Below are 15,777 nucleotides of genomic sequence, written 5' to 3'. Positions count from 1 at the left end.
ATAGTGACTATGTCTAGTTTTTAAATTGCATTAGTTCAGGGAGTTGGAATATACCAAATGCTTGTGTAATATGTTTTTCTTTCCCCTTTGTAGCATCTGACCAGTAGTTCAGGACCAGAACCTTAATGTCACTGATTTTACCAAAACTTGTCATTTCAAGTGGGAAACTTTCATTAAAAAACAGAACCAGACAAAGAAAAAGCCAAGCACAAAATTGCTTGGAATTCTAGTGTGCCTAGTGCACCTCTAATGAGAAGAAGGGGTCGTGTAGATCTAAACAAATTGTCTCCTAATCCAAATCCCAGTTTGCCACCAAGCCTAAGAAATACATTCTGAAGTAGAGGGAAGAAGCACTGTACAGGAGGTGGAAGAATGGAACAGAGAAATCTGCTTGTTCTGTGTTGAAATCAGTATCATCTGCATAGGAAAAGATTACTTCTAAATTGTATACTAGAATATCATTTTAAAGACCACAGTGGGCATCTATTATGATAAGTTTTATGGAAACAGAGGCTGTAAAGCAGGCTGTAGTCTGAAGAGCTTAGATGCTCAGAAGTCAGGGTGAAGGGCAGAATGAAAACAGGGTGTTCAGTCCCACAAAAAGTTGTGTTTGGTTGCTGAGTATTGAGCTCCTCTCCTCTTGGCATCAGCGTTACTTACAAATCTGCCACTCCAACCAGCTCTTGTCTCAGAAATACTCCTGTTAAGAAATTGGGCTATTTCTGTTTCTTTTGAGTTGTTTCTAGTGGATGGGATTTCAAGCAGTTAGGCTTCCTCCAGTGAAAAATGGTTATTTTTCCTGTACTGGGAGAACAAGCTGTGAATTTGAGTTGGATGAGGGTGAAGGATAGATCTGCCAGTTAGCCTGCCTGCTTGCTTTCAGATGGGGTCCCTTGTGGTTGGTCTCTTTCTTTTGGGGCTGCCCAGTTGAAGTTGGTGGCACATGGGTGGTTGGGATTGGTGGTGAAACCAGGCAGCAATGGAGGTTGTCAACACCAAACACAGAGTGGAAGAAGTTGGGGTCCTTGTCCGTTTTTCGCGCTTCACGTGTCGGAGGAAAATAACTTTAAGGGATGGGACTATGCAATTACACGAATTTATTGTTTAAAATAACAAATGCATCAGTCGAGGTGTGAGATTTTACACCACCTCCGAGTAATGGCGACTAGTCACAAGATTTAGGGTTACATCGTAATTTATAACTTTCTAATCCAATAGATACTTAAAACGACACTTTGTTTTAGATTAATGACCTATATCACCTGTGGCACTTCTCACTGCAATGCAGCTATGTCTTGACCAATAACTTCTCATGTCATGTACACACAGATGTCTCTCTTATACCATCTACATTCTTAACTTAAACTATATAAAATCACACTATTATATTTTAAAACCCTTCACCAAAACACCCAGTGTACAATTTTACTTATAATGATAGGAACACAAGTTTGTAATCCTTTTGCTTAAAGTCCACAAATCTCTGTCAATTAAGCCAGACCTAGTCTCTTCCAGGGTTGTAAATCAAAGCCTCCTTTAATTGCAGGAGTTTCTACTCCTCTGTCTCCCACAGGTCCTGTTGGGTTTGTTTCTTCTGGTGATGAGAACTGCCACTTGCACCTCTGAAATGAGTGCGTTAAACCAACTTCCCCAATTACTCCTCCTAGCAATAGATGGATTCATCACATTTCTCACTGCAAGATTTGTTTTAGGTAGTGCAGCATTATGATTTATTTTAGAAGATAAGACTTCATTGGAACTTCTTTGTGGCTCAAAACTTTGAGGGCTGAATTCATTTCACTTGGAGCACAGATAAACTGATGGTAACAACAATGAATCACGTTTTCTCAGAGCTATAGAAATTATTCATAGATGTTGAAATCTCTAGCTGTTTTACACCACCTCATCTTTTAATTTATGCTTGCTTTTCAAACACCAGCTTTTAAAAATGTATATTCTCTCTTTCAATGCATCCTCTTTTCAAGTGAGAGAAGGAATAATTTTAGAAAATTCTGGAGCCAAATAATTTTTTAAAAATTAAAAAGCAAATGAAAGTCTTTCTTTATAAAAGATCCCTTTCTACCATTTGTTCCAATAAAGAATAAAAGCCAGATGGTGGGCGTTAGAGCAGGGGATTGTAATCAGGCCTCTGGAGTCTATTTGCAGCCAAGATGGTGGCCTGGATTTTATTCCTCTTGATGGACTTGTATTGCAAAACTTGTTATATTCATGGAGTCGGGCATGAAGCAAAGGGATGAAGCAATGCTTTTAGCCCTGCTCTGAGATGAGAGGGAAGCAGGGTTCAGGTTTTGGCTCTGCTTCAGTTTGTGTGAATTTACAGGCATGGCTCAGGCATGTAAACTCTTCAGTCCCAACGCTGGATCTGAGGAGAGAACAGGGTGCTGGTGTCCCAGCTCTAGCCAGCTCTGTTCGTGATGAAAGTGGGTGTACCTTTACCCTTGCAGTGTTGAACCACCTTAGAGCATAAGGTGGTCACAAGAGAGATGCAGAAGATCTGAGTTAATGTTGCTCAAGGCAGGGGACAGAGAGAGCAGTGCTCAGCGTTGGTCCCTTGGGTAAGTTCACACTTTCCAGGTGAGACTCCTGCAGGAGGATGGAGCCTGGGACATGCCTTTGGCTGCTGAGATGCCTCTTAGCTCAGCTGTAGCTGCAGAGCATGAGAGCATTTCTGGATCTAGAGTGAGAATGCCTTTGGCATGAAGTTTTTATTAAAATTCCACATTTTCAAAGTAAGTATTTTTTGTCAATTAGCAGTGATACGTATGAGAAACATTTTTCATTTTACTCTTGCCTATAGAGTAAAATAGAAAGCTGCTAGCAATTGCTGATTGCAAATGGGAGCATTTATGGATAAAGCTTTTGCTTTCCTTAACTGCTGTAGCCTTGCTGGCTCCTCTTCAGCATTTGTTGGTTTGGAGTGGGTTTGTTATTTAATTTCATCCTTTTTTTCCCCCCCCAATAATTACTCCTTGCCAAGAGTATCAAATCTGAGAACTGGAGTGAGTGTGTTGCAAGAAAATGCAGAGATACCACAAAGTGCCTTGGTACAAGGGAATGTGAGGAGGGATTTCACAGAAGACCTGGAGGGTGTTTGGACCACACTCAACTGGAAGGAAACACAGTGCAGAACTAGCAGATGCAGAAAGAAAAAGTATAATAAAATGGTGAAATTAAGTAAAGGGAATAGATCTTGAGATCTATAGGGAATAGATCGGAAGGAGTGTGATGGATAAACAGGAAAGATGAGCAGAGTAACATGGACAGAAGAGAGCTCTTCCCACTCCTGCAAAGAGGTGATAACTCACTAAGTGGGACCAGATGGACTCATTTGTCTGCTCTCCACAGCTCAAGCAGCAGTTGTTTCAGCTGCCCCAAAAAATGAGTTTCAGCACAGATAGTTGCTCTTCTGACAACCAGTTCAGGGGCCTGTCAACAGGTTCTCCAAAGCACTCAGTGTCTGCGGGAAAATGCTGAGCAACATCTGAGATTGTGGTCAGTTAAGAGGCATCTGAAAGGGAGCTGGATGATTTTAAAGCTCTAATTTCTGTCCTAGAATGCTCAAAAAACAGTGCTCTGAGATGTTAATCCTGTGACTGGCATGGCTCTGGTTTTATCCCAGTGTTATACTGCTGGCTGCAGTGGAGTTAGTCTCGATCCTTGCTGTTGTAAATGGGAGAACAAGACCAAGATGTTTCTAAATACTTGGAATTCTTTTTTATAGTGAAATATGATTTCTAGAGTGAAAATAACAATAAACCAAAGAGGTTTTTTTAATATCCTGGACATCCTAAGAGTCAGCTATGTATTTTCCTGCCAAGTGCAGGCAGTCTGCACTTGGCAGGAAAATGGTGAGCTGCCCCTGCCAGCTGCAGGGACAGCAAGTAACTGTGTGTCTGAGAATGCCAGCTCCAAATCTGAGGGGGCAAGCTGGGCATAGGAGGGGTGGTTTGATGCCGAATGGCGTCATTATGGACTAAGCCAGCAGCTGCTCTTCCTAAGAAAAGAGTTGTCAGGAATTGAAAACTCCCCACAAGTTTTCTTTGCCGATGCAGCAGAAACAGAGGAAGTACAGGGACAGTGGAGTGGGAGCATGAAGGATGTAGTGGGACAAACAAAGTGGGTCTTCAGCAAAACCAACTTTTGGAAGTGGGGGAGTGAGTCCAGGGCTTGATCCTTTTGGGTTTTTTTTCATCCAGCATTCAGTAGGTCAGAATATATTTTTTCAATTTAATGTTGTGGCATTTTATTTCCTTTGCTATCTTTTCATTTCACTTTATTTCTTGATTCCTCATTTCATTTATTTAGTGAAATGAAATATTGAGATTTCAATTAAATCATTTCATGAAATGAAGAATTTTCATGAAGGACTTAAGTGAAAAAAATGAAATGGAATTGAAAGAAAGGAAGTGCATCAGAATGAAGCAAAAATCATGAAATAATTTTTGTTTCATTGAAATCTCGAGATTTCATTTACTTTCATGAAATGAAGGATTTTCATCACGGCAGGGTACCCAGATTGCTCACTCTACCCTTTTCTCATCTAGCCATGGTGATGTGGATCTCAGCAGCAGCAATAAGCTACCATTAGAGTTTGGGTTAAGGTTCAGATTGCTGCGGAGCCTATAGCTCCAGGGAGGCTGGCACTCAAAAAGGCAGTGCAAGGGTGCTACACTGCCAGCCCAACACTTTTTAATCTGTACACCTGTGGCAATGAGGACCTCTGCCACAGTGCCAAGCTGCCATTAGGTTTAGGCCTAGGCTTAAGCCTAGGTTTAGGTTTGGCTTAGGGTCAGGGTTGAGAGAATAAAAGATCCTACAGGTCCAGGAAAACTGAGGCTGGAAAAGTCTTGCTTAGCATAGATAAGTTTAAGCCTTATAATGGGATATTGTGTATTGTTATGTCACGGCATAACAATATATTTAACAGTTGTACATGCGCTATTATGAATTGGTTAAGACAGCTGTTTAACATCCACAGAGAATTCAAAATTTTTTTACCTATCTGGAAGGGCTAGGGCTGGACCCTCAGTCTGTTTTTTAACACTTAAAAACTCTGCTTTCCTTCTGGTGTCCATATCACAACACTGGGGCTGTCGTGCATTTAAAGGTCGTCCAGGGATCTGGCTAAAATAGAAAAATCCTCAATCCAGGTCCTGCAATATCCTATTAGTCCTAAAAATTGTCGCAGCTCCTTTTTAGTCCTGTTTAATGGTACTTCTAAAATTCCCTGCATCCTCTCTTGATCAATACACCGCAATCCCAAATATTTAACCTTTTTTTCCACCATTTGTGCTTTCTTTTCATATACTCTCAAGTCCCTTTTAAGCTAGAAAATTAAGCAATTTCCCATTTGCTTCTTCTACCACTTTCACTTGTTTTCCTGATAGGAGCAAGTCATTCACAGACTGCAATAACTTAATCCCTAGGCATGGAGTAAATTCTTTCAATATTTTTTGTAAGGCGTTCCTGAATAAGACTGGTACCTCTGTGTATCCCTGCAGAAGGACCATCAATGTCAATTGTTGCTTTACCATTTTCCCTTCTTCCTCCTGTTCCCACTCAAAGGCAAAATACTCTTTACTATCCTTTTTAAATGGGCATCTGCAGAAAGCATAATTTACATCAAGTGCTGAATGGCAGTGATGTGAAGAGGGAACCTGGTTCAAGGTATAAGGATCTGGGACCGTGGGATGCCTTGGTTTAAAAATCTCATTTATTATTCTTAGGTCCTGTACCCTTGTACAGGTTTCATCTGGTTTCTTACCTGGCAGTGCTCACCTTGGGAATGTCCTACACTGCCCAACAAACAATGCACAGTGATGCGTGTTCCTGCCAATTCTCCCTCTTGCTATGGTGCTCTGCTAAGGGAAGACTTTGATGCATCCAGCATCCAGCAAAATAGTCCATGTAAGTTACTTCAGGGATGGGTGCAGACTCCACGGTACTTTCTTGATGGTCCCCCACAAGGGACACATGGAGCTAGTGGGGTGAGGAGGACATTGCCAAAGGGATTCCCAGCTGCTGGCCAGTGCCCAAGCAGTCCTGGGGCTGCAGCACCCTTCCATGCCAGCTCTGCTGGGATCAGGAGGGACTAGCCATGGGTCATGATTTTTGCATACAATGATAAGCAAAGGTCTACCGGGACCTCTGGGACCCCAGGGCATGTCCCACCAACAAATGCCTAGCACAGTGCAACTCTGGAGCTGGTCCTGAAGGGGGCCTCGAAATGGCGTTCCTCTCTCCAGTGAGCTGAGGGACAGTTCCTGTGTTCAGAAAAGTCTCTTCTACTTAAAACTTCAAGCACATTTTTCAAGAGAGAAAAATCTTGCCTCTGGTGAAAGATCCAAGGAGAAAGCTGACATGTGTGGGATGAGGACTGTGGAGTGCTGGGAAATATTTGCTCTAACGGGGTGTATGGAATTCCTCTCTAAAACTGAAATGAACCTGGTCTGTGGTAGCTGTTTTGGGTTTGAACAGTTCAACTGGATGATGATGCAAAGAGAACTTTCGCGCCCAGGGGCTATGTAATAAACTAGTTTTCAAATGCAAACCCAGTTCCCATGAGCACACAATCCCATTTTCTTGCTGCAAGCTCAAAGCCCTGTGCTTAGATCGAGCTTTTTACCTGGAAAGGCCTACATTTGAACAGGCCTGGCCACAGCCAGGGGTCACTGGGGGATAACAGAAAATTTTCCCTTCTAGAGTGTAGCTCACTCTAGAATCAAATTCTTCATACTCAAACTTTCTTCTGCTACTAGAGGCAACCAGATTTCTTGTTCTCCTTCTTGTTCTCCTTCTTCTTCTCTTAATTTTCTTGTTCCCTGTAATGAACCAATTTTTTATTATGCTTATTCCTATTCCTGTTTTTCTTATTTTCTTGTTCTGATTCCTATTCTTATTTTTTATTTATATCCTTATCATAGCATCATAGGATGGTTTGGATTGCAATGGACTTTTGAAGGCCACCTAGTCCAACCCCCATGCAATGACAGGGGACATCTTCAACTAGATCAGGTTCCTCCTAGTCTGTCTTAATCTTTTCCTCTTGCTCTCTCTCTGCATCTACTACCACTTGTTACTATAATACTACTGGTATTAGCATCAGCATTACATGCTGGACTCACCCTTCAGACCAAAACCCCCACGCAGAGCCTTCCCAGTTTAAGCAGCAGGGAAGAGCAGGCAGGATGAGCCAGCAGAGGGAGTGGCTCCCACACAATTTCGGTACGGGGGCAGACACTTTGCTGCCAGCTGACTTTGCCCAGGAGTTGGCAGATGGCTACTGGAGAATGGCGCAGGGGACCTGTTAGTGGTGGATGGGGACAGGGATGATGTAGGCTGGTGCTGCAGTCTTATTCGGGGTCGGGTGAGGCTTCAGAGCCCTGCAGGCAGAAGAGCCAGCACACACAGCCATCTGGGTAACACGATAAGGCACTCATGGCATCTGAAAAGAAAGGCTCACCCATCTAAAAAAAGTCCTGTGGTGAGGATAAGGCATTATTTAACACCTTAAGTGAAAGGGCTCTGACTTGTGCACCAGATTTAGGCTTGGGAAATGTGTACAATGATTTCATTTTAAAAGCAGAGGTGCACAGAGCTGGCACGCAGATAATCATCATCATCAACAAATACCCTTATTTACAGATTGAGAGTATGATTTGGAGCTACCACACATGGCCCCACAGTGCAAGGAACTGTAGAAGCATCTAGATGAGGGCAGCCCCTTCCTCTCAAGCTGTTCAGTCTTAAAACTGAACAGTAAAACTGGTGGCACATGAGAACCTGATCGCCTGGGCTTTCCCTGCCTGTTTCTGGCAGGGTTGAGCTGCAAAAAAATGTTGGAGGCCTCAGGGTGAGAGGGTGCAGCAGAGAAGCAGGGTAGGATGTGCACTGAGAGGATGAAAGCCAGAGCTATGAGAGGGTTGCTACAAGAAAGCCAGAGAGGGAGTTTACAATGGCATGTAGTGATGGGACAAGGGGCAAGGGCTTTAAAGAGGAAAAGTTTAGATTGGACATAAGGAAGAAATTCTGTACTGTGAGGGTGGTGAGGCACTGGCACTGGCTGCCCAGAGAAGTTGTGGATGCCCCATTCCTGGAAATCTTCAAGGCCAGGTTGGATGGGGCTTTGAGCAACTGGGTTTCACAGAAAGTGTCACTGCCCAGGGCAGGGGTGTTGGAACTACATGTGGTCTTTAAGGTCCCTTCCCTGAATTCAGATGGAATTTACACCAAGCAGCTCTTTTCTTGCACACCAAATTGCGTTGCAGTTTTAATAGCAAGCCAACCAAAAAGGGTCATCTTAAATATGCTGCAAGTAACTGGCCAAGCAAGAAGACCTCCATCTCCTCATACTTTACACCTTTCTCCCTCCTGGAGCTTCCTTCCTTCCTTCTTTCCTTTCCTACCTGAGCTGATCAAGTCCCAAACCAGGGACTGGCAGAGGGATGTCAGCTGCTGCCACGGTCCCCTTTTCTCATTCTGAGCCCAGCTGTCCTGTGGGAAGCTTCACATGCCTGGAGGGTCACTGGCTGTCCACCCTGCTGCTGCAGGGAACTGAGGGTGTTCCCAGGGCACACAGGCACCAGAGGAGCCATGAAGAAGGAGTTAATGAGTCCACCAAGCAGCTGGAGAAGCCACCACAATGGTCAGGTGTGGGTATGACCTCCCAAGAGGTGGTGGCACTGCCATCTTCCAACTTTTAACTTGCCAAAAGTTCCATCACTGCCTCATCACATGGTACCTGGGGAAAAAAGTTCCCTTTCAGCACTAAACCTTGCTGCATGTCCTCAGCCTCTAACAGGATGGGAGGCCAACACGGACCTGCATCTCATCTCTTAACTGCTGCCCTGCTTTGTGTCAAACTGGAGGGTACTGGCACATGACTGAGTTCTGGACTGCAGCAGGGGCATGCAGGGTTACTCTGGAAAATATGCACACTGATACTTTGTTCATCTAAAGCTGAAGTGGTTGGTATGAAAGAAAATAGCTTGTGGTCTTCATACCTCGAGTCAATGAATTCCTGGGCCTTTTATAGCTCAGGAATGCTGGGCACTTGCGTTTGGTTTTACAAGGCTTCGAAGCCGCAGCTTAAGGTCTGGATGAACATTAATCACAGTGGCACGATGACAGCTGCTCGTGTTTTACCCTTCTCTCAGGTGGGACTGCACTGTGGACGTTGTGCCCTGTTTTCCCCACTTGCTTTGGTTTGCAGAGAGGGGAGTTACCACCTTCAGGCTGACTTACCTGACTCAGAGTGGTCAAGGAACACAGCGGGGTGCTCAGACCAGCCCGGTTTGTTGGGCTGCATCCAGACTCCAGACTGGGGATTCTGATGACAAGCAGACACCTGGCAGCAGCATCCTTCCCTCCAGGGAGTGAGATCTGAACTTTTCACATGTTTCACTGCAGTGTACCTTAAGTCCAGACCCAGAAGGTATTTGAAGATGTTGGAAATCACAGCTTTTCCCCAAGAATGCACCTCACTGCTGTTTGTACATTTGCCCCTCTCAAACTTTGGGAGGAGAAAGCCCTGAACATGGTAACCAGCACAGAAGAGATGTCACAGCTGCACAGTGCACTGAATCCAAGTGAAGCCTGAAAAGGTCTGGTCATTTTGGGTGGGACTAGACTTTTGAACACTTCTAAATGGCAATCTTGCTAATATTTTTAGTTCTTCTGAGCTCTTTCCTTACATGTTGAAAGTCCATTACTTACTTTTGGAATCATGGATTTTAATGTTTAAAAAAACTGACTCCCGAAGTTGGCTTCTTTGCATGTTTATTCCTGACGTTAATATGCAAAATGTATTTAACCTGCAGAGTGTTACAGTGACATTCTTTTTTTTGGCCAGAGCATTTGGGTTGGGTGAAGACACAACCCAAAAATGGAATAAGCCCCCTCCTTGTTATACCTGAACACAGCTGGCCATGAGGCTTTTCCCATCCTAATACTGGTTTGGCCTCTGTTAGTTTCTTTTCTTCCATGACCTTGAAAAACAAGATATGTGCCAAATTTTACTGTCAAATCTTGACTTGAAGGAAGCTGAAAAGCCACAAGCTCAACAGTCACCAAACTTTCATTCTTGGCCCAAGAAATACTTCCAGCTGCCATGTCTTGAAGATGCAGTGATCAGATGGGTCAGACTGACCTGCATTTGCACAGGGAACATGTGCCAGGATCTGGGTGAAGCAAATTGCTCCTCAAACTTCTGCAACCCCCCTGGATCTTTGCTGACACACTCCTGCTCAGGACAGGTTGGTCTTTTCAACATGTGCAAGGATCTGGGGAGAGAAGGTTGGGACAGGCAGAGGAAAACTCACAGGAGAGAGAGGCCCTTAGTGACATTCATGCCTTTCATGCCTGTAGTTCCCTGGGACCTGATTCAGGAATTTTTTAACAGACACTTTCAAGAGCATGTGAGAGCCTGCTGAGCAAACCTCCCTTACTCAAAGCCAGATACTCAGCTAACTTTTGCTCCCTTCCCCCCATTTATTTCAGTTCCATAAACAAACAGAGGAACAGTATTTCCAACAGGCTGGAGCATTCCCCTTGCCTGCACTACAGCATGAAACGGGATCTGATCTTTATTCCTTGCTGAGCACAGTATATCATTCAAGAACATCTAGATAAAAAAGGTATTTAGGTACCTCACTCACACTGATCCAACATCTGCCAGATAAAGAAGCCCCAGACCCTCAAGAATAAAGTACAAAAAAATCAGTGGGAGTTATGTGCTTAGCAGGAACATAGGGCTAAAAAACATTCAGATCTTCACCAAAGTATCTCATTAACTTTCCACTCTCCTTTCCTTCCAGTGAAGATGATCTCACTAAAATCACGCTCTTCTGGTTTGGGCAAGCTCTCAGTTTGATCCTCTGCTTTGGAGACCCACTGATTTCATGCCTACATACACCTACTGGTGTCACCTGCTGTGGGGCCTTTCATTAACAACTGCCAAAAATGGAGAAGATGCAACCTTAAAAGTCCCTGAGGTATCCCATCTTAGTCTTAGCACACTGTTTGCAAAGCTTAAAGAATTAAGTCCTTTCTTCCAGAGGACTAAATGTATTCACACTGGAAAAGTGAGAAAATAAACATGTTTATACATTTATTATATACAATAGTAAGGCACAAATTTAAACAGCAAAGAATAAGAAATCTTTGGCTGACCAACAGTATCAACATTTACTGGGGGTGACACATAATGTTCTTTGTTTTCCCCCCTATGTACAAATAACCCTCCAGCTGTACAACACTGTACACAAACTTCTCTATACAACCAACAACAATAAAAAATGACAGTATTTTACAACTAGTTACCACCAACGTCACCTGGAATGGCTACAGCACAGTTTCCCAAAAACACAAAACAGTTCCAAGAACTGGGAAAGCCAGCACAAAGGGAGCTGCGCCGCTCTGCTGAGCGGGACTGACATATGGCAGTAGTATTCCATGCAAGTCCTGCCAGCACTTGGGCTGCAGGGAGACACACTGGTCCTCCAGACCTTCCCTCCAGGAAAACTAACATCTTTTGAGTTCAACACCATTGGTGAGAATGAACCTTTTGGTTTGTTTGAGCTGTTGCCTACAACAAGAGTTGCCTACACACTGTCTCTAACAGTTTCCTATATGTGACCATGAATCTGGGGCAGCATAAAGTGTAAAGCCAGCTTTGGAAAGCAGAAACTGGAGAGACTGTGGTCTCCACAAGGAGTGCTATACTCTAGCTGACTTGGAGAAATCCAGCTGAACCACTACCAAACATAACTGAGAGCTGATCCATGCTGATCCAGCACTGTTTCTCCTGGATGCCTCAGTGTCTGCCTGCACACAACTTACTAAAGAGTTTCAGCAAAAAAAATATTACAGCTGGTAATAAAATGCTTAGGGATATCCAAGCACCTGGGTATCCTTATTTCTTGGATAAAAAGTAATGCAATTAAATAGTAACCAATATTTTACTTGTATTCCCTTGATTTGTCTTTCCCCTGCCCCATTCTTCCCACAGACACTTGAGGAAGGGCCATGGAGGTGGGTCAGTGGTGATGTCACACACGGTCCTGGCTTTTATGCAAACAATTACAATGTTTAAATTAACTCTAGAGAAAAAAATAAAATTATCTTACAAGGCATATATTAAGCTGCATAATATCTTCCAAGGGTTTTATACCTTTGGTTTCACAATGCAAAGCTGCTAATACTTGAAACACACAGTTTGCTTCCTGCACAACTGACCTACCACTATGTTTAACAAGTGCAAAACTCAGAAAGAGGGTGACAACAACATACGTCTAATTCTAGGTACACGCAAAAATAAGTGCATAGCTTTAACATAGCAATTTTGTTCTTTTTCATAAAAAAGTTATCAGCCAGGCAGTATTGAGCACAAGGCTCTGGCCTGTGAAGGCTTTGAGTTCACAAGGATTCAGTTTTCGGTGAAAGCAGAGTTTAAAATGCCTGGTGTTCTCAACAGACAAGGGCTCTGATTTGTTTCCTATGGGAAGAAGTGATTTTGAGCCAGCCCTGAGTGCATGATTACTTCTAGCAACCATCACTTTTCCACTCTAGGCAGCTTCACATTAGATCCCATCACTCTTTTTCCCCACAGCCAAGCTCTCCTTAAAGTCATTATGGTGCACCACAAGGCTCAGGAATCACAAAGCCAATACAGAAATGCCTCACATAGGAAAATTTCCCTATCGGCATGTGCAGTGCACGAAGCCACAAGTAACACAGCGGGTGAGTTGGCTGCCTCTTACTGAATTCAGGGACAAAGCTGAAAATGAGAAATGTTCCACCCTGGGTAAAATAAGGTGAAAAAAACGTGCAGCGCAGCACAGAAAACACATGATGCTCACGTACTGCTTTGCAGTTAAACCCATCCCAGCCTGCTCCTACACCCTTTAATGTCCAGTCCCACATCAGCTTGAACAGCAGGTTTGTATGCTCAAGGAAGGTAGGATTTGGCTATAAGAATTGAAAGTAAGGAAAAATCTTGTTTTTACCACAAACACACTCATCCTTCCAATACTATGAACCAGTGCCCAGAAAGAGGTATCTTCTGATCTCACATGCAAACCCAGCTTAACTCCTCTAAAAACACACCCATGCAGCTCCCCTCTGAAGGAACTCTATAGTGCACAGCCCCTTAGGGAGCTGCTGGGATACTCCCCCAACTTTCCCTCCTGAAACCTTCCTATGGTTACAACAGGGTTCGCTTCAGAAGGGTCCCTCCCCCCTCTTCTACATTCATCCACCAGGAGAATTCCAGCCAACAACTGCTCCTACCAAAAAAAGAAGTCTCAGCAAGCTCTGAGGTTGCGAGACATGAATATTTGTACTGTAAATTTGGCTCCAAGAGAAACACTTGTCCAGCCAGGAAAGAGGCACCTGACCTGCCTGCCCAGGAAAACCACACCAATGCCACTCAAACAAATACTTTTAAGAACCTGCTGATTACACCTACAGACCAATTATTCATCACAAAAATTAAGTAGTGAAATTTTTGAGATTGAAACTTTTGAGAAATGCATTGATACTGAGGAAGATGTAAGTTTTTCCTGGATTACTAAGAAACTCACTCTGGCCTCCAAAGAGATGGGATTTCGCTTCCTGTCCTGGTTGCAGAGGCAGGAAAACAGAACGGCAGCATGCAACCAGTCTGTAACTTCAGTACTTTCTCTTTATGCCACAAAACACAGTTTCCTTTTTCCTCAACGATCCCCTTCTCACACCACTCTCCATTTTCAACGACCCCTTCTGTTCAGAAAATCCCAGATGTTCATTTCATTGCTCTTCTTCAGTGCTCTTGACTTCTCACCCGGTCAAAAGTCTCAACATATCAGACTCTAGCTTCAATTTGGGCATAAACTCCATCTTTTTCACACTCTCAGGGTTAGTTTTTAATGTTGGCACACCAAGGACCATCTTGGGCCTAGCTGTACACACACAAAACCCCAGAGATGCTGTCCTCTGCTCAGATGAGGACTTCCATCATGTCTGTATCTGGAAACTCAGGCTTGTGGAGCAGGCTGCTCACTCTGCCTTTGCTGTCAGGCAGCTTCCCGTGGCTGGAGTTCTCTGTAATGGAAAGAAGGGAAAGTTAGTCTTCATCCCAAATGCAATAGCAAATTGTTCAAAGCAAATATCAACCCATTCCTGGAAGGTAGGGCATGTATTACCTGTACATCCTACATCCTGAAAGCCAAATTTGTTCAGGACACTAGGAACGTGTGATGCTGAATTCCCTGCACAATGACAGCAGGTGTCAGTGTGCACAGACCCCAAAGACAGGCACAAAGATGGTATTTAAGAGATACAGACCAAAGAACCTCATTAGCTAAAATCATAGAATGGTCTGGGTTGGAAGGGATGCTAAAGACCATCTAGTTCTGTGATAGTCAGCTCTTTTAATGATACATAGCACGTTTTTAGAGGGAAAGCTTGCTTTTGAGAGGAGATGAATGTGTAAGAAACAGGCTTTTTCAAAATAATGTCCATAAAATAAATGTCTCCTTTGCTAGGCTGCAAACCAGCAGTTTCCACCTTTCAAAAATAATTAAAATTCTACTTCTCCATCCCCCGTAAAAAAAAAGATCTCCACTTTCTCCTTAATATTTCCCTCAGCTTTCCTTTAAAAATTAGGGAGAAAATTGTGCTTTAACTAACCATGGTTTCAGTTGAAAAAAAAGAGAAGAGTCTGAGTATGTGAGCAGGTGTGGAGTGTTTTCATGGTGTGAAACTCTACAGTTTTATATCTGGCAGCACGAATAATTGCAAACTCTGCCTGCCACAGGTGAACGAAGCCCTACAGAAGCTGCCAAGCACAAAGCTCTGCAAAGCCACTCTGGGCGGCCTTAGGAAGTTCTCTCTCAACAATTTTAGTTTCCTTGAAGAAACCTCCACTGCACCTTACAAACTGTGGCAGCATCACATCCACACACCTTGCCCCCATTAATACTGATGTGTCTCTGGGGGCTGCTGATAGCCCTGGGTGTGCTGACATTTTGCACTGACACAGGGATCTGGCAGAGCTCACCCAGTTTCTCACTGGCCACTCGTGTCCCCAGGGGCCGTGGGGCTGGGCTGTGTGATGGGGTGGTACCCAGGCGTCCCCGGCCAGGGAAGGAGGCGGTGGCAGGCCAGAAGAGCTCAGCAGTTTTGTCCGTCTGGGTGCTGCTGTCTTTGCTGCCCGTCTTCGCGTGGGAGGCTGCCGGCACTGGGACGGGCATGCAAGACAAGGAGGGCAGAGGAGGAGGTTGTGAAGAACCTGATGGGTGGTCATGGTGCTCCTTTCCCAAGAGCAGCCCTGAAAACACATAGAGGTCAGTCATATCCTGGCTCAAACGCATGTGCTGTCCCCCATCCCACCCTGGAGCTACAAGACACTGGGTATATCTCAACTCATTTAGTTTGGCTTAGCTTTTTCCCTTGATGCTGCTTCTTCTGGCATCCATATGTACTTTCCTACAAAACAGCTTTTTGAAAGCAGCTTCCCCTCCCTGCCTCCCCTTGTGCACACCCATGCTAGTGGCACTTACTCCTGACACAGCCTCGCACACCTCCACACCCCCATCCTATGTGGCCCCAAACAAAAGGCAGTCCAACACTGATTTTCACATCTGATCTGCCACATCACATCATGCTGTCCCATCCAAAGGGATGCTCACCCTCTTGATTAACTTTATTCAGGCTTTATTTCTAGCCCAAAATTGTTATTTACTCCCATGAAGTTGCAAACATTGTGTGTTTGTATCT

General features: G+C 44.1%; 1 protein-coding gene across 3 annotated transcripts in view; it reads right to left on the bottom strand.

Annotated features, from left to right (window-relative positions):
* Positions 1–11,106: 11,106 nt before the first annotated feature.
* AMOTL1 (angiomotin like 1) overlaps positions 11,107–15,777 on the bottom strand; it is a 78,807-nt gene continuing 74,136 nt past the window's right edge. For all 3 annotated transcript variants that reach the window (XM_042023726.1, XM_042023728.1, XM_042023727.1), the window contains 2 exons: positions 15,059–15,328; positions 11,107–14,100 (listed from right to left, as the gene is read on the bottom strand). In XM_042023726.1, coding sequence (XP_041879660.1) covers positions 13,997–14,100; positions 15,059–15,328 — 374 coding nt within the window. In that variant the 3' untranslated portion in view covers positions 11,107–13,996. The remainder of the gene's footprint in view (positions 14,101–15,058; positions 15,329–15,777) is intronic.

Source organism: Corvus kubaryi, unplaced genomic scaffold (genome assembly GCF_017639235.1).
Source record: "Corvus kubaryi isolate FWS band 111438036 unplaced genomic scaffold, C.kubaryi_AGA036_p1.0 37256, whole genome shotgun sequence".
Lineage (NCBI taxonomy): Eukaryota > Metazoa > Chordata > Aves > Passeriformes > Corvidae > Corvus > Corvus kubaryi.
Note: the sequence above shows the minus strand (reverse complement) of the source record. Positions and strands in the feature narration are given on the sequence as shown.